The following is a 19,562-nucleotide window of genomic DNA, read 5'->3' on the forward strand; positions in this document are numbered from 1 at the left end:
CCTTGAGCATCATCCCTGAAGCCGGCCCATCACAGATGTGCTCCTTGAGGATCTTCTCAAAGAGTTTCCCTAGGATAGAGGTAAGACTGATGGGCCTATAGTTGCCCGGGTCCTCCCTCTTCCCTTTTTTGAAGATGGGGACCACATTAGCTATCTTCTAGTCATCTGGCATCTGGCCCCAGCTCCACGAGCGCTCATAGAGTCGTGCCAAGGGCCCTGCAATAACCCCTGCTAGCTCCCTCAACACCCTGGAGTGGAGAGCTTCTGGACCCGCTGACTTGAACACGTCCAGCCCCTCCAGAAGCTCTCTAACCCGGTCCTCCCCAACCTGAGGTCTGGAGGCATTTCCCTAGAGTCCGTCTTGCATCACAGCAGGGAAGTCCCGGTCCCTGCATAAGAAAACAGAGGTGAAGAATTGGTTAAAGAGTTCTGCTTTCTCCTCTGGCGCAACCACCAGATTGCCCAGCATACCTTGCAGAGGCCCCACATTACCCGGTGCCTTCTTCATCCTCCCTATGTATTTGAAAAAGGACTTTTTATTATCCTTGATCTTGGACGCCAGTCCTAGCTCTATGTCCGCCTTAGCTTTCCTGACAGCCCCCCTACAGGCCTGAGCAGAGGAGGTATACTCCTCTTTGGAGATAGCACCCCCTTTCCACTAGGTGTACACCGCCTTTTTGGCAATCAGGCATTCCCGGACACCCTTGGTGAGCCGGGGGGCTTCCGGGCACTCTTGCCTCTCTTGCTTCTTGTTGGGACAGACTCCCCTTGGGCCCTGAGTATCGTCTCCTTAAGGAACGACCACTCATCCTGGACACTGAGTTACCCTGCCCTCAAGGACCCCAGCGCCTCCCCCGCTAGTCTCCTCAACTTATTGAAGTTGGCCCTCCTGAAGTCTAGGGCTACTGTCTTGCTGCAGGCCCTTGACACCCTGCGCTGGATGGTGAATTCCAGCAAGCGATGATCGCTATCGCCCAGGTGATCAAGAACCTGGAGGCCCCTTACCAGGTCATCGCCTGTGGCCAGGACCAGGTCCAACAGGGCATTTCCTCTGGTGGGACTGTGCACCTCCTGGGTTAAGTTGAGGTCCTGTATCTCAGCTAGGAACCTCCTGGAATGGTCCGTCTTGGCTGACTGTTCCTCCCAGCAGATGTCCGGGTAATTAAAATCACCCATGACAACTACATCCCTTGCCCTAAGTGCCTCTGCAAGTTTCTCTGCAAGTTTCTCCTAGAAAGCAAGGAAAGTGATTCTTCTGCTCTGTTGGGCATTGGTGAGGCTTGCCCTAAAGTAGTGTGTGCAATTTTGGGTCCTCCACTTCAAGAAAGATGTGGACAAATTGGAAAGAGTCCACCTGAGAGCAACAAAAATGATAAGAGGCTGGGGAGACAGGATTTATGAATAGAGTGACCATACCTCCTGGTTTGGCTGGGACAGTCCCACATTTCATAGGCTGGCCCTGGCCAGTTGGTGAAAATTAAAACAGAAGTCCCAGAATTGCAGGGGTGTGGGGTGCAGTTCAGCAGGGATAGGGTGGCATGATGCACCAGGCAGGCTCTGTCTCCCTGCTGGACTGTGCCCTGCACTCCTACCCACCTGCTTCTGCCTACAGCAGCATTGCTCACGTGCAGGAGGGGATTAACAGTGTCCCAGATTTTCTTTAAAATAATATAGTCATGCTGTTTATGAGGAAAGAGCTAGGGTTATTTAGTGTGAATAAGAGAAGACAGAATAAGAATTTGCTACAAGTCTTCGGGTACCTGAAGGGTTATAATAAAGTGGAAATAGCTGGATGGAGATAGCTGTGGCTGTAGGGGATTGGACTAGAAATAGTAGGTGTTTTTACATGTGTTGCAGGGAGTGGGGCGCTATTTACAGTGCCTGTAGTGTCTCGTATTCAGAATCCTGTGCTTCAAAATGGCAGTGGGGGTGCTTTAACTAAAGCTCGTTCAATGAGCTTTAGTTAAAGTGCCCCCACCACCATTTTGAAGCACAGGGATGCTAAATACATGAGACATGGAAGCTGTTGGAGCACTCTAATTACCACACTGTGTGCTATAATTACATATGTTCCCTAGATTTTGTGATTATTATTTTTTTCTGCTATTCTTCTCAATATCTAAATTATCCTGTTCAGTTTTAAAATACTGCCAATGTTAATTTTGACTTTGAAATGCTCAGGTTGAGAATTTGTATACATTTCAGTCATAGCGGAAGGAGGATTTGTGAATGCAAGTGTAAAACTTGCCAGTAATACGTAGCTGGAATGCGTGTAGTTACAGCATGTTGGAGCAGCATCCTCTGCATATGTGCAGGCACCCATTGTCTTGAAGTTGCAGCAAGGGAACTTTAGTTTGGAGATCAGGACAAACTTTCTGACTGTGAGGGTCATCAAGCATTAGAACAGACTGTGTTGAGAAACTGTGAAATCTCCATGCCTGGAAATTTTCAAGAGCAGGCTAGACAGCTACAAAGTTGAGAGGGTTTAAGTGAGGAATGATCTTGCCTTGAGGAGGGGGCTGTACATCTACGTTGCATCTCTTTCAGCACTACTTTCCTATGATGCAGAGACTGCATCCGTTCTTTTTTCTTAAGTAGGTACTTTATTGTTTTAAAGTTATTTTCTCACTAAGCACTTAGACTGGGGATAAAAGAGCCTGCGTACTTCACTGCAAACTGCTTACATTCATACTCACTAAACTTGTTCCCATTATCAGACTTTGCTGTGTATTTTAACTCGCCTAGCAAAAATAGATTAGATATGCATAATCAGCTGTTTTATTCAAGCTTCTTCACCTCAGGCTATTTCAGGGGAAACAGATGAAGAGTCTAGGATGGATACTGGGGGTGGGGGAGGGGGGACAACGTGCACAAACGTGTGCTGCACATAGTCTGAGGCACTATCTTTTCCTGTACAACCAGCATGGGCTCTTCTGTTGACTTGGGTTATCAAGCCAGCTTTCATTTCTTCCTTAATGCTGATAACTTTTTGAGGCCAATATAAATTATTTTTGCTGTACCCAGATCCTAAGCATATGCTGCTGCGACGCTGTCCTTTGCTCCTGTGGAGAATTCCTTGGTGGTGGTGGAAGAGCTGCCATCTACATTGTCTACCCTGTATACACTCTGCCAATATTTGAAAACTCTTGTGAACTGATTGCAAGATCCATTGCTGTCTTGTGTCCTTTTTTTCCAAAGGCCAGGCATTGTGTTGGCTTCTGTTGTTTGCTACAGCATGTGTAGCTCAGTGCATTATTTTTAGTGTACTCTACACAATCTGAGCTATACCTCAGGTCTCTTTTAATATAGTCTGTTAGAATCTGTATGATGCTGCAGTGTTACAGCACTATCCACCCTCCATAAGCATCAGTTTGGACTGTGTAATTTCCTTTGCAAAGTAAATTCTAATTGATTCATCCAGAATTAATTCTATGTCCTCCAATCATCTCCTCCCAAGATTTTCTATCCCAGATACAATCAATCATGATTAGATTTTTTATCAGGGAATCAGTTGGCAACCCTAAATTGCAAGATTGACTCTTCAGCCTTTGATCAGTCTCAACTCTTTTTGGTTTTTGTGGGGCTTTTTAATATCCTTATAAGCATATTGCTTATATTGTAACAGATATTCTGGGGCTTCCACAACCTTCTTTACTTGCTTTGAAAATATGTATTTGGTCCTCCTTTCAATAATTTCCTGCCACACCTTGACAGGACAATATAGAAATTCATAAACAAAAGGAAGGTCATTAACATATAAATCAAGGATGATGACTTATTTCTGGGTTTATTAGGGCAGTACTTGCATTACAGAAGGTTCACTTAGAGTCAAAGTAGATGATATTTAAAGTCACTTTTATAGGAAGATGGCTATTGCTTAGCTCATTTTAAAGTCCACTCTTCTATAAACTTCTTGCAGCTTCCAGTCTTTTTTTGTCTCTGGACTGGTTCCTGGTTCCTGCTTTAAGACGAGAACTCACCTCCCTGGCTCTGGTAAGTCTCCTCCACTCACCAAAGCAATGCTTCACTCTCTCTCAATATTAGTAGTGAAGTTCTGTGCCTCCATGCAAATTTCAGTAACCCCAATTATCTGCTTCTTCTGTCTCCATCCTCTTCTGGGGAATGAACTTTGCTGTGGGCAGTTTTTAGCTGTTTCCTGCCTTCATCCATTTGCAGCCATCAATTTTTTTCTTTCATTTCAGGTGCGGGAGTTTTCAAACTGAGTGACTCAGCTTGATGACATCATCTCTCTGCACTCGGTTTTCAGCAGTGTAGTGTTTAGACTGAGCGAAGCAGTTTGATGACTTCATCTCCCTGACCAGGAACTGGGGATGGGGGCAGGAGACTGCAAATCAGGAGTCAGGGGTACTAGCATGGCCTGAGGGGGCAGGGGGCTGTGGCTTGGGGGTGAGGGCCACCAGCAGGGCTAGGGGAGTGTGGATCCTAGTACAAAAAACCACGTTGAGAACTACTGGACTAGATGACCTATGGAGGTCCTTTCTACCCCTACTTCTGTATGATTTTATTCCCCATGTTATAGTGTTTTAAAGTTTCTTTGCTTATCTAATTAAAGATCAAAAATACACTGAACAAATTAAGATCACAATTAAACTTCAATCAGAAGGTATGAATTACCATGTCACCGACAGGTAATCCAACTGAATTAAAAGACTGTCTCTAATTTCAGCCTAAAAGAAATTTTTTTTCAAAGATTTCTTAGGGCGATAAGTTTTTATTGGATCAACAGCATAGTTGGGATAGAGTTAGACAAGTTTTAGTATGCAAGACATTCTTCCTCAGGTCATTCTTTCATTCAAAATCTTGCCTAACTTTATCTTAACTATGCTGTTGGTCCAATAAAAGATATCACCCTATGAAATCCTTGCTCCTTATATAATTCCTGGACCATCAGAGAAGCAACATCATTCCAACAAACTCTTATAATGAAATAATTTAAGAAATCAGTTCCCTTCAATCTAAAATTCCCCCAAGTGTTTCAAACAGTACACTGCATTGACTTGTACACGTCCTCTGTGGTCTTAGACCTTCACTAGCAGTAGTTGCCCAATAAAGGTTGAAAACTTCCTGTGCACTTTGGGGAAGCATAGCTGCATATGTGCTTGCAAAAACTCCAGTTTACCACTTCCTTCTTAAATCTCACCACTGATGTGCATCACTGTGGTTCTTATTTTCACTCTGCATTCACAATGACTACAGACTTTCTAATGGCTTAACACAGGTGTGAGGGGTAAATCATATACAGTAGAACCTTTTGAAATAACAATGGGCATGTCTACACGTGCTATTAATGCTTATAAAGGTATTTTTCTGTGCAGTAAGCCTTTATAGCATTAATAGCACATGTAGACATGCCCATTGTTATTTCAAAAAGTTCTACTGTGTATGATTCTTTCTTCCCTGAGAGCACATCTACACATGCTCCCTGTAGGGAGCAGCCAATACAGGGCTGCTGCTACCCTGCTCTGGCCCCCTGATTCTATGATTCCTTCCAAATTTCCCATCACCTTCATGTACTCCACCAATTCTTCCCTACTGGTCAGGACAAGATCCAAGATAGATGATTCCTTAATCTTGTCCTCAGCTTTCTGGACCAGAAAATTGTCTTCCACACAAATAAGAAATTGGCATTACATTTTATTTTTGACTGTATTTCTGTTCTAGCAGATGTCTGGAAAACTGAAGTCTCCCATCTCATAGTTTTTGGATCATTTTGTCACCTTCTTGAATAGTGCCCCCTCAAACTCTTCTTTCTGACTTGGTGGCCTGTAATAAATCCCCATCATTAAATTGGTGCTGTTCTTTTCACAGGCAGCAGCTTCCAACTCATCTGGTTTATTCCCTCCTTATTAGGTTTTTCAGATGACAGCCAAAGATGCTTTTTCCAGTTCTGGTCAGATGGATCTCGTCTCTTGGTAGCAGTCTTCCTCCAGACGCTAGAATATCTGCCTGTTGTTAAAGACTCTAAAGTCTTTACATTTACATCACTGTCTCTGCTTTGCATTTACTTCCAGGATGTGATAGTCCTTGCTTAGGCCCTTGCCTTCCACAGGGAGGATTGATGAGAACACTACTTGTGGTCCAAGCTCATTAACCTTCCTGCCAAGAGCTGCATATTTTCCTCTAATATGCTCAACGTCGTTCCTGACAGTGTCAGGATGCCACATAAACATGCATCGTAACAAATATCCATATTTTAAATTTGTTTAGTATTAGAAAAATGTCATTCCTATAGATATTAACAGATATTTAGTATCTCTTTGTGTGAGTCATATGTGAAACTCGCTCTGAATGTTCATACTGTGAGCCTTACTGCTTGAGTCATGTGAAAGTAAAAGCATGTTGTCTCTCTCACCATTCTCCTTCTGATAGTAGATTTTAGTGATAACATCATGTTTAAGAAGTAGCATAGTGTATAAGTCTGACTGGAGCTGTATCATAGCACAATCTACTCTAGTGTTCTCAAAGATGGACTACCTTGGTTTCCTTATTGTTCTCCAGTTATACGAAAGTAAGATCAATTTTCTTCTTTAATAAATAGACATTTTTAACTTTTATTTTATTTATATCTAGCTATACATAGAGAGAGATATATAAAATCAATGTTTCTGTTCAGCTTTGATAATTTTTAGGCCATAAACTAAGGGTTATAAGTAATGATAACTTACATGTAAGATTTTCCCCAGCTTTTGTGATTTTTTTTTTTTCTGCTATCCTTGTCGATATCTAAATTTCCTGCTTGGTTTTAAAATACTGCCAATGCTAATTTTGACTTTGAAATGCTCAGGCTGAGTATATGTATGTGTTTCAGTCACAGTGGAAGGAAGATTTGTGGATGTAACTGTAAAACTTGCTAGTAATATGCAGCTGGAATGTATATATCCAAAGAATGCCACTATAACCCAGATGTCATGGATTAAGTGTAATGAGACCAACAAAGAAGCAATAGCCACCTTCCATCCATCCTATGGTGTACATATTGATGACAAGTATAAAGACAGAGTTTACGTTGTAAATGCTTCATCAGAAGTCAAGTCTCTCTATTTCACCAAGACCAGTGCAGCAGACACAGGCTTTTATTCCTGCTCCATTCAAACTTTTCCAGATGGACTTTGGGAAAAGATAATACAGGTCACCCAATCAGGTAGGCAAACCCTTTTGCTGTTTTACAATTTGGTGGTGTGTGTATGTGTGTGTGTGTATATATATATATATATAATGCAAGTACATGCAAACTTGGAGATAATGTGGGCTCCTTTTTTGGTATCAGAATATGACAGTTCAGTTGCTTTTAACACATGGAAATGCAATAATTCTGAAATCACTGCCATCCTTGAGCAGGGGGCAGACTCCTGAGATGATCTCCTGAGGCTCCTTTCAGCCCTATGTTTCTGTGATTCTATGATTCTAGGCAGAAAAGAATGCACTGCTTTGGTAGGGGCCCAGTTTAGGGGTAAATGGTACATATCATAAAGGAAATTACCTGCATTTGGGGACGGAGGGAGTAGAGGTCACCACAGCAGTACATATTTGTTTCATTCCTATGACAGCATTTTAGAGGACATTGCTCTTACAGTCATCCCTTTCCATTGTGAAATAGTGTCTCCTGACATTACAATCTGTGATGGGATTTCCCAAGGGTACAAAAGTAACCCCTGTTACCACCACAGATGGTAATGTACTGTACTAGTATACACCCATGGGATTCCCTCCTGTCCAGGCTCTGAATGGTTCCTTTAGGAGTTCTGTTCCTTTTCACTGAGAAACTTATTATCTATTTAATAGATAACATAATCTGGAAAATGGGATGGATTGCACTCTAAGTAAGTTCATGGCTGACTCCAAGCTGAGGGTTGTAGCAGATGCAATGAAAGGTAGGGCAGGGGTTCAGAGTCACCTAGACACATTGGAGGTTTGAGCCAAAGGAAATCTCATGAGGTTCAACAAGGAAAAGTGCAAAGTTCTGCACTTAGGATGGAAGAATCCCATGCACCAGTAGAGGTTTGGGATCAACTAACTAAGCAGCTGCTCTGCAGAAAAGGACCTGGGAGTTACAGTGGCCAATAGGCTGACTATGAGTCACCAGTATGCCAAGAAGGCTATGTGCCAAGAAGGCCAAGAAGGCTATGTGCTATGTGCTTCTTGGCCGTTGTTGCCAAGAAGGCTATGTGTAGCCTACTAATGTAGCATACTGAGCTACATTAGTAGGAGCTTTGCCAGCAGATCAAGGGAAGTAATTATTTCCATCTGTTCTGTACTTGTGAGGCCACTTCAGGAGTACTGTGTCCAGTTTTGAACCCCCAATATAGAGCGGATGTGGACAAGTTGGAGAGAGTCCAGCAGAGGGTAACGAAAATGGTTAGGGGCCTGGGGCACATGACTTCTGTGGAGAGACTGAGGGAACTGGGTTTATTTAGTTTGCAGAAGAGAAAACTGAGAGGGGGGATTTGATAGCAGCCTTTAATTACCTGATGACTAGTTCCAAAGAGGATGGACCTAGAGTTTTCTCAGTGGTAGCAGATGACAGAACAAAGAGTGATGGTCTCAAGTTGCAGCAAGGGAAGCTTAGATTGGTTATTAGGAAATACTTTCTGACTGGGAGGGTGGTGAAACACTGGAATAGGTTACAAAGAGAGCTGGTGGGATCTCCATCCTTGGAGATTTTTAAGACCCAACTTTACAAAGTCTTGGCTGGGATGTTCTAGCTGGGAATGGTCCTGTTTTGAGCAGGGGGTTGGACTAGATGACCTCCTGGTCCCTTCCAACTCTAATTTTCTATGAGTTTATGATTTAGGAGTGAGGAGACTGCAAAGTTGGAGAGGGAATCAGGATGATGCAATACAGAAAACCCTGGTCCTACATGGCTATTATTTAAAGTTAGAGAGCAGAAAAAGAAAAATTCCCAATGATAGCCATGCTAATGAGAGACTGCACACTGGTCTATGTGTCTGTTAGTGTCCATGAATTCAATGAGTATTCTTGCTGCTTTCCCCCAAACTATAGGAAAAGGAAGCCTGGGGGATTCTTTTTCTAATGCTGGTTCTTGGAAGTGGGATTAACAAGGTCTTTGAATTTCTTTGCCCATTCAGTGTCAAGACTGTTAGCAAGAGGATGAATTAGTTTTAACTGTGGTAAAACAAACATATGTTTGTTTGTCTGACCTGGATTTTGATGATAAATTATTTGTAGGCCATTGAACCACCTAAAAAAGAGAAAAAATTTTGCTTAGCATTCAACCTTGGCTAGATTTGGCTGCTGACTTGTGCAAAGCTCTGTAGCCTAGTCTTAATACCCTCAATAGCTGTCTTGGAAAATGGTAAAAATGCCTTTATTTGTTATTTTATTGTATTTTTGGTTGAAGAAATTGTGAACTGAAAGGAGAATTTTTTCCTAATATTTGAAAGAGCAACAGCTGCTAGTGGAATGCCAACTTATTTTCCTTTTATCATGTTTTCAGCCATCCTTCATTTCAGGTTCATTATAAGAAAATGGTTAAGACCTTAGTATGTGCTCAGAGTTGTCTGTGTAAAATCAGTATGGAAGATATCGATATTTTCCCATGTGTTGGAAGAGGAAAATGGCCAAAGTGTTTTTATTGATATAAAGCAGAGGTCTGAGGGCTGGATGCATCCCACAGAGTAATTTGATATGGCTGCTAGACATAAGGTTTTGGTAGCATTCAGTAGCAAGGGGCTTCTGCATTAGTCACTTTTCTGTGAGAAGCAGCAGCAGCAGAATCTCTCCTTGTACTGCTCTAGGGAAAAGTAATGGCAGCACCTAAGTCCTAGCGCCTGCCCCCAAAATCATCTGCCTCTGATCTGAACTGGGTCATTTCAGCTACAACCAAAACAGGGTTGACATGACTGCTGATCTAGAAATATGAGTTTACGTATTGGTGACTTAGATGATCATTTGGCTGAATTTGGTACTGTTTGCGTGCCATTGGCTATGGTGTACCTTTAGGGGTGCGCAATTATTTGGCAGGAGAGCTGCTTAATGAATTTTGGTGAGCTGTTGAGGGCCACACAAATAGCCACACCCCTTGACAGGTGCCCCCTCCCATGGTTGCAACCTTGGGACCAGAAGTCTTGCCTCTAAAACCTGACTCTTGCCACTGGAAGTCCCTTCCCCTTCCCCTTCCCCTTCCCCTTCCCCTGGAAGTACTTCTTTGAGTATGGTGGGTTAACAGCTTGGAACTGGGAGAAAAAAAATACTAAAAATCAAATATCTACTGTAACATACTTCAATTTTATTTAGAAAAAAATTTTCATCCTGATTTTTTCATCCTGATTTGTGTATGTTTGCAGTTGCTTAATAGCCCAAAATAAAATCTTTATCTTGAATATTGTGTGAGGGGTGAATGGGATGTGGTTGGGGTTGTGTATGGGGTTTGTGGGGGATGTAAGTGTGGGGTTGTTCAGAGAGGTGTGGAGGGGTGTGGGGTTTGTGGGTGTGTGAAGGACATAGTGGGGGGGCTGAGTATGAGGGAGGGTGTGGGGTTTGTGAGGGGTTGTGTGTACAGGATGATGTGGGGCTTGTGTGGAGTGTGTGATGTGTTGGTGGGAAGATGTGGAGTATGTGGGTATATATGGGGGTGAGGATGTATAGATGGGGGTAGGGTGAGGGTGTGGGGGTGTGGTAGGCTGTAGGTGTGGGGAGATGTGGGTGTGCATGTGCCCCCGCCACACCTGCCTCCCTCCATGGTGCACAGTCCCTGCTGCAGCAGATGGTGGGCTCTTGAAGCATATATGGCCCACACAGGTAGAGGCCCCTGTTGGTGTGCAGTTCCAGCCGTAGGGAGTGGGGCCAGGCTGGCCTGCCTCCATTACATGTGGCTCACGTGCAGCTGCCAGGAATTAGCCAGAGCCGTAAATCGCCAGGGGAGCCTTGTGCAGTGGAGCCAGTGACTCGGCCCTGTTCCATGCTGGTATGTGTAGCTCCCAGGACTCAGCTGGAAAGCAGGGAGTGGGGCTGACCCAGCCTTGTTCCATCACGTGGGGCTCCCCACCACTCTTAGCAGAGTCCTGGGAGCTGCAAGTAGCAGCAGAGAGCAGGGAAGGCCACTTCCTCCGTTGTGCAGAGCTTCTCCCCGGTGGCGCACAAGTCCCAAGAGCTACATGTGAGCTGCGGGAAGCCCTGTGTGATGGAACCAGGCTGGCCTGGACCCCATGATCCTCCTGCCCCAGGATCTGCTCTTGGAGACCCCCATGCTCCCACCAGCCCTAGCTCCATGCTCTGGGCTCTTGTCCAGCTGCAGCTTGCCTCTGCCCACCACTGCTTCCCTACCTGCCACCCAGAGTGCTGCAGCAATGACAGGAAGAGAAGCCACTGGAAGCTGGGGGAACCATGAAGTTCCCTGGGTGGCTGAAGCAGCAGCAACCCAACCCAGAAGCTGTGTGTTGGCCAGAGCTGGGCCTGGGACCAGGGCCTCCCATGGGCGAGGGTGGGGGCAAAGTGCATTGCCCTGGTGGTAGTAGGTGGGGCTCAGCCCCATGCAGAGCACAGTAGGGGCAGCCATGAGCTGAGTCAAGATGCAATTAATTCATGGGTCCCTGCCTTCAGACCAGATGAAATCACCTGGCAGGCTGGCTTTGGTCCATGGACCATACTTTGCCTGTCCCTGGTGTATGTTAACTATGCTTTTTTGATGGTTTGGGACTAGTGATCTTTTTTTTTATATTCTCCCATTAGATCAAACTTGTTCTGTTTGTAAGATAGAAGACTTCCAACTGGGTTCTAAAATCCAGGCTGGGTTTTTTCGGCCTTGCACCTTGCGTCAATTATTGAACATTTTGCAGTTGGTTTTAAGCTTATACTTTTATTGATGATACTAAGTTGAAGTGGAATTCAGGTCACTCTTCCCTTGCTATCTTAGTTCTGTCATCATTAGAAATTCTGCTTGTCAATGTAGTGAGCCGTCGTGGCCCATTGTAACACGGATGTGTAGAGAGTGAGAAGGTGTCACTTTTCTGATGGAAAACTACACTTTAAAACTTGCTAATACTCTTTCTTTTTCTCCTTGCTGCCCCTAAAACTATTCTAGCTACAGAAGAAACTCCAGTATGAGAACGACTGTGCTTGTCATGTGGTTATTGCTGGTGAAAAGTGTTACCTATGCAGTCTTTCCACCTGTCAAGGGAAAACCTGAAACAGTGGAGGGGAGTGAGTTAGCAGCCTGCAGCGTGGCAGGCTTGTTAGCTACATCTTTCACATGTGATAGGCAGTCACTAAGAAATTCCACAGTAGCGTTCAGCATGTCTTCCAATCACCGATTTCTTTCCATGACATCCCTGACTACCTTCTTCCTCATTCTGATGTTTCCTTTATAAAATTTGGCATCACTCTTTCAAGAGATGGAAATACAAAGTTAAAAGGTTCAGGAAAGAAAGAAAACTCTATTTTCATCTGCTTGAAGGATAAGGTGAGAGATTTCCAAAAGCGCTAAGGGCAATTAGGCATCTAACTGCCAATCAAAGTCAAAGGGATTTATATGTCTGACTCCTTTTTCTGCCTTTGGAAATCTTCCCTTAAATCATTTTAATATTATTAAAATATTATTTGTTTCAAAGGCTGCCTCTACAAATTAAAACAAATAAATATATGGGGTTTCTAAAACTGTTCCTACATTTAAAATAAAAGTAATTTTAAATTATGCTTAACATGTGCACTTGACTTTTAAAATTCCACTTTTTAAATTAATTGGAAACTGTGAGATATAAAGAGAACTGTATTGGGACCCTAAGAGCTGTTGAGAGGCAATTTGTGATCTCTGCTTTTCCTTTTGATAAATATGACTATTTCAGTATATTGTTGTTATTGAGTTTCTGTGATGCTATTTGCAAGACTAGAGTCCATTGTTTTACATGCTATCTGTCTCAGAGTTTCATTTATGATGCTGGAAGCACTTTGGTATGCAAGCTTGACCCTACCATAGTAGGTTGCAATGCAACCTTACAGAGAGACTATGTGACCCTACAGAGAATTTAGATATTGCAATCCACACATTCCTATGCACTTCTCTACCAAATTTTAAAAAGGTGTTGTTGATGTTTGCATCATATACACCCTAGCTGATGACGTAAGGCAGAGGGCTGGTGGGCACAAGAATCGGAGGCTCTTTTCCAGAACCTTTGCTTTCTCTCCAAGCACTAGTCCAACCGGCACTGTCTAAAATAGCTGCTGAGAGCCATGGAGGATTTTCAATTGTTGATGGTAAGACATAGAATTAACAAGTGTGGGAAAGCTTGTTTTGATGTACAAAATGGCCAAGGCCTAATTCAGGAAAGGAAATTATACTATTTTCTGAAGCTCCGGCTATTTGAGGTGATGCTCACAGGACATTGTATGGATGTTTAAGACATGATCTTGGGTGCTTTCATAGGACACCTTAGGTTCAGGGGATTTCAGTACTGAGCCAATAGCTGTTGTGCAATTTATAGAAGAGGAATTATTCCGGTCAGCAAAAAAGCATTGGTGACCTGCAAGAATCTGTGTAATTAGTGATCTTGAGTGGGGCTCTGGTAGCCCTCTGTGCTTCATTCCTCTCCAGCCTTTTAGTTCCTCTTGGGGAACATTTTTTAGTACTTTTTTATGCAATGACAATAGCTAAAATATATTTTAAAAAATAAAAATCGTACACATACTATCCCATTTGCATAGTGTAGCATATATGCATGTATATGGATAGATGAATAGATATGGATATTTATCGATATCGATTGATCGATCCTGGTTTAAGGTGCAACTTGGTCAGAGGCGACTTTCTAAAATGTCATTTCAGGGTTTCTGTATTTTTGGCATGTCCCCCTTGATTCTGGCACTTAATAAAAGAGTCTTTTCAAATGTTATTTCTTTAATGTGCCCAGAGACGCATAGAACAAGTGCTACATAGAAACGGCTTTTTATTTTACACAAATAAAGTCTTCTAGGAACAGGAACAGTCATGTGCAGCATTTGCTCCACTAGTAAACTACATAAACATCATTAAATCCACTAATCCTCACAAATGGAGAAAACGCTTTATAACTTTCTAGGATACTTGGGGGAAGGTTAAGGTGTGAGAGAGAGAGTTAAATTGTAGGGAGTGAAGGTTGCCGGAACCAGGATTAGAACCAGTGGACTAGAGAGAAGCTGGCTGAGGAGCTGAGGCTTGGGGTTACTTAAGGTCAAGTGGCTCCAGGGTTACTTGAGGTCCCTGGTGCAAGGGGAAAAGCCCAGTGGCAAGGAGGAGATAGCCAGGAAAGAAACTGAGGCAGAAACCTGGGAGCTTGGGGCTGGAAACAGGCTGAAAGCTGAGAGCTGGGGGGGCAGATAAGTGGTGGCAAGGAGGAAACAGTCAGAAAACAGACAAAAACCCAACTCAGGGTTTCAAAATAGCAGGTTTATTAAACAGACAACACATTACACAGCTGCATGAAGTTATTGGTTCACACGCACACACGCATGCAAGAAAGCACTCACAATGGCAGCAGGAGAATGAGACTCAGTGGAAGGGCTGGAGTCCAGGTAGGGAAGAGAAGCAGAGTCCAAGTCCTTGGTTGAAAACGGGGTGGGGGTGATAGCTACCTATCCAGGCTGGGAAGGGGTCTTTGTCCAGTAGGTGTCGTTCAGAGCAGGGTCACCGGCAGGGCCTCTGGGTGGATAGGTGGTATGGCATGGTGCTGGTCCAGATGGAGAGGGCATCCCAAGGAATCAGTCTTCACTACCCCTTTTTATGGGGCAGACGACCTCTGAGCTCCAATGGGGAGGTCCTCTCCAGGCAAGGTCAGTCCTGTCTCAGAGGGCTCCAGGTGTTCTTACTGAGCATGTGCAGCCTGACACAATGCTGAGTTGCCTCATCTTTTGTTTCTTGAATGCTGAGGGTGGTTCCAAGGGCTGGGTTGTTGGCCCACATATTGGTGTTGATGGTTTGGTCATTCAGAGGGAGCTATTTTTAGACCTACTGCCATTGTCTCTCAAATACCCTCATTCATCCCCATTCATTCAGAAACCAAGTTACATAGGAGGGGTAGGTGTGAGTCATAGGTTACACAACCAGGCATGGGGACAAGATGGAGACTTGACAAACAAAATGGAAACTTGACATGATTTATGCTAACTTACATATGTAGGTCTTAATCATATAGTATCAGTAAAACAGTAATATAGAACAGTAAAAATCAACATAAGCATAATAATTATACAATATTAAGAAGGAGAAAAAACAAAACAAATACAACTTGCTACCAAAATAAACTGCTGAAACTTATCCTATGGCCTAGGCTCACTTGTATTTATCTATAGGGAATAGAGAGGGAGAGAAAAAGCCAGAAATGATTGAGGAAGGGGAGGGAATGCAATTACCCTCCCTCCACACTCCCCAAAAAACCCAAACAAACTAAAAAAACCTGGGGGTTTTGCTACATTATAACTGGAAAATCATAACAAATATATATATATTTCTATATATAGAATATAATTATTGGGGGATCATCTTATAATCAGGGTCCTCAATATTTAAAACCTATATTTAAAATATAGGTTACATGAAATTCTAAGTCAATGATAAATTTATAAAATGAACAAAATACAGCTTTGAAATATACTACAAGCAAACAGTTATGATTCCTTAAGCAACGATTGCTGTATTACTCCACCTTTAGCCAGCCATCACTGACAATGAGGAAATTTATCTCTACCCACTTTGCTTCTTATCCATTGAAGTAAGATGCCTACACCCAATCAGTACTTTGTCCACCACCCAACCACTGGATACATCTCACCTACATGATCAGACTATCCTTTAATGCATCCTACTTTAAACTGCGGCACCAAATTTTGTTTTCTCGAGCTTTCACATACACCCATATTGCCTTTCTAAGATGGTTGTCATCCTGGAAATTTAACCAAAATTGCATACTCTGTATTTAATTTACCCATCTACCTACACACTTACAATTTTTACCTTCCAGTATGGTGTCTAAAAAAACACAGAATAAAAAAGGTATTCTTTCTCTCTGTCCTCCAGACAAAGGGCTGTGATCATAAGATCACCTATTTTATTTAATATAATTTATTTCTCTATGAGAACAGTATAGGAAAAGTGTGTTCTACAGGTTTATTTCAGTGACATCTGGCATTGGCTCCAATCTGATCTCTCTTGACAAGGAGTCCCACTGTTCTGCCTTAAAGAATGTTCTGTTCCTAGGGCTGCAGTGTAACTGTTGAGATAAAGCATTTTTGTGGTACCTATAGATAGCTTCAAGTACAGCATATATTTTGTGGATTAGGTTCATGCTATTTGAATTTCTTTTCTGATGATTTATGGGAGTCATTGGTGTCAGAAAGTGCAGGTGCACAATGTGTTTGTATCCGTTTTTGTCATTAATGAGGAGCCTGCTGCAGGCTATGCCAGTGTCAGCCTTTTTATATTTGAAGATCAGATAGGAGTGAGTTCAAACATTGTTGCCTGATGGTGAAAAGCGAGGTGATGGACAGTGTGGAAACTGACCTGAGAAGCAAGGTAAATATATCTGTGGTGAGCTCCTTGTTTTCACAGCCAGACTGTTACCAGTGTCTGCATTAGCTGAAGAGTCACGGGGCCAGAAAGAATGTAAGAAAGAAGGAACATGACACTAGTGTCCAATGATGAGGGCAATGAACTGGGAAAGAGGACTCCTGGATTCCTCTCTCTGGTTATTCCCAGTAGTTTTTATTTTTTAACTACAGAGTATTGATCCCTTTTATTTGCTTCCCTTCTTACTCCATAACTCTTGCATACTTTTCTGCCCAGTGACTCAGCTTCAGCAAAAGGGGTGGAAAATGCACCCACCCAGGCTGTTCTACAGCTCTGCAGTTAGGTTTAAAGGAGACTCTTGAATTCAAGTCTCCCACTTCCTAGATTATGCAATAATAGACACCACCATTACCCAATACCACATGCTTTCAGTTAGGCGCTTGTCTTCAGAGGGCAGGACACTATAACTCCTGAGTGGATGCAGGCACCTGATGTGCAGTCCTCTGGAATTCAAATGTTATCCCCGTGCTTGTTGTTTCCTAAGCTAGGGATAGAAGTTACACATCAATGGGTTTAAGAGATCAGAAACTGGTTTAAACCTGTAACAGAACAGAGGTTCAGTGCACATAAACCAGTTTCAAAATGGCTGAAACTGGTTTAAGATAAATCTGGTTGAATGTAGTATCAGACTTAACTGAGTTTGGTCAAACCGGTTGATGAAACTTCTGTCCCAGACTCTATTGACCAGCACTTTGTAGCTTCTCACTCGCTGGACTTTCTCAATTGCCCTTTAGAAGCATCCAGTTCACCCTGTTGATTGTGCCTAACCTTGTTTCTTTCAGTCTCCTTGAGCCATGTATCTAATTCTTAAACATTTAAGTGCCTAAGTGGACATGCCTATGGGGCCAATTTGGATTTTGCTCCAAAGGAAAATTATCTATGATACCAGAGAAACGTTCTTTAAAAATGCATGTTCCCAGAATGATAGTTCAAACTGCTTGGGATAATTTCTCTGTGTGCTTTCTTGCTTACAGTTTTTTAGATGGTTTAATCATAAATCTGAATTCCCAATCTTTTTCTGCCTCCTGTCTTTTTTTCTGTAGGAGTTTTTTTGCAGTTATGTGGTAAAATAATATCGTTCTGTCTGCAAAAACGTCCATTTTATGCTTTGCACAGAAAATGAAACATTCAGTTGATGTCCAGAGTGACCTTAACATCTTATAATGTGAATTGCATTATATTGCCAAAAATGTTTTCTGAATTTTTTGCCCACTTATAAGCTCTTTCTGAAAGATGCTAATGCAAACTCAAATTGTTTTTAATTTGTGACTAAATTTGTACTTCAATCAATCAATGACAATGGGCCATTTGCCTTGGGGGATGTGTTTCCCTAGCAATACTGCATATGAAAGGATGTGTATTAATAGAGTGTTTCAATGCCAGATGTACCATTAGGTATTATCACATTTTAAGTAGAGTGATCAGCTCTGCTTTTCGATAGCATAGACAGAGCTATTGTTATGTTCTTAACTGGTATGATTATGCACCATGACACTTCTTATATTAATGTTCTTTTGCCTGCCTAAAGCAGAACCTTTCATGCCCTTATTCACCTCAAATAGGCTTTTTTCTTTCAAAATACCTGTCTCTCAACTCAGAATGAAACTCGTAAGTCTATAAAGATGATCAGCACCTTATAGATGGAAGTAAGTGCCAAACTTTAAGGGTCCTCATCTCTTAGACTTGGAACTCTGCAGGGCTCAGACTGTCTTTGCATTTTAGATAGTGTCAAACATAATGTCAGTACTTAACTGGAAAGGAAAAGGTTCCAAACCAACTGAGACTGCTCCTCCCAAGATCTCTGGTATGGAGATTTGTTTGTTAAAGGCTGCATCTTTCAGTTGGAAACACCATTTCCATTTCTTTCAGTTAAGGAGATGCGGGGGACCTTTCTCTGAAAGGTCATTTGTCTCCTTCGCTGCTGGTGGAGAAAGACAGAATCAGTTTGGAAGGAGTCATGAAATCATAGAAAAGTATGGTTGGAAGCGATATCATGACACCATCCAGTTCAATCCTCTGCTCTGAGGCAGGATCAAAATACTTTTACTATCCCTTCCAGGTCTCACCTATTCTTAAAAGCTTCCACTGAAGAAGACTTCCACCCCCCACCCCCGCCACCAAGCATTTTCTGTTTTAGTGCTTAACTATCCTTGTGGTTAATGTGTTTTTCTTAATGTCTAACCTAAATCTCTCTTGGTACAAAGTAAGCTGATTTTCTTTTCATGTTATCAACAACCGATAATCACTTTGTTGTATTGGAGTGATGTTACAGCTGTGATAATTTAGATCAGGGGTTTTCAACCTTTTTAATAAGTGTACCCCTGGTGGCCAGACACAGAGTTGGGGGTGGAGGTTGGTGTGTGGCCAAATGCAGAGTGCTGGTGCAGTGTGGTGGACAGCGGCGGCAACTGCTACTGCATGCAAGCTTCCCCCAGCTCCCCCCTCATGTCCGACCAGCCATGCAGTGCCTGTGTGCCCTGCAGAGGGGTGCCACTGCCCTGGTCCCTACCCAGCCCTGCTCCTAGGAGGCAGCGGTGCAGGGTGGTGGGTGGCAGTGCTCCATCTCTGCCCACCTGCATGTACCCCCTACAGCTTTCCCATGTACCCATGGGGATACCTGTACCCCTGGTTCACAATCGCTGGTCTAGACCAGTGGTCTCCAGAGTGGGGTGTGTGCACCTAAGGGTGTGTGCAAGACAATCCATTGGGGTGCAGGAAGAAAATACTAAAACTTCTATTTATATTTATATTTCTATAAATATACATATATTGGGGGTGGGTGCGTTGAGGAGTTTGTGACCCCTTGCGGAGCTGTTCCCAAAGACATAGAGTCGCTGTCTGTCTCAAAATTTATTCAGCATGCTGGGCACCCTGAGCGAACTGAGAGGCCCCGAATAAAACTGTTAGAGACAATTTATAGTTTACAGACAAGATGCGCGTGCAGGTGGGAATTTTCCACTGTGAAGGAAAACAAGATGTTAGGTCAGTG

The 19,562-nt window shown here is 42.9% G+C and overlaps 1 protein-coding gene across 1 annotated transcript in view; it reads left to right on the forward strand.

Moving 5' to 3' along the window:
- The first annotated feature begins 6,445 nt into the window (after positions 1-6,445).
- CD226 (CD226 molecule) overlaps positions 6,446-19,562 on the forward strand; it is a 53,063-nt gene continuing 39,946 nt past the window's right edge. Inside the window, exons 1-2 of the mRNA XM_019545234.1 lie at positions 6,446-6,529; positions 6,830-7,162. Of these exons, the coding sequence (XP_019400779.1) occupies positions 6,487-6,529; positions 6,830-7,162 (376 nt within the window). The 5' untranslated portion in view covers positions 6,446-6,486. The remainder of the gene's footprint in view (positions 6,530-6,829; positions 7,163-19,562) is intronic.

The sequence above is a fragment of the Crocodylus porosus genome, unplaced genomic scaffold, assembly GCF_001723895.1.
Source record: "Crocodylus porosus isolate Cpor-Errol unplaced genomic scaffold, CroPor_comp1, whole genome shotgun sequence".
In the NCBI taxonomy this organism is placed as follows: domain Eukaryota; kingdom Metazoa; phylum Chordata; order Crocodylia; family Crocodylidae; genus Crocodylus; species Crocodylus porosus.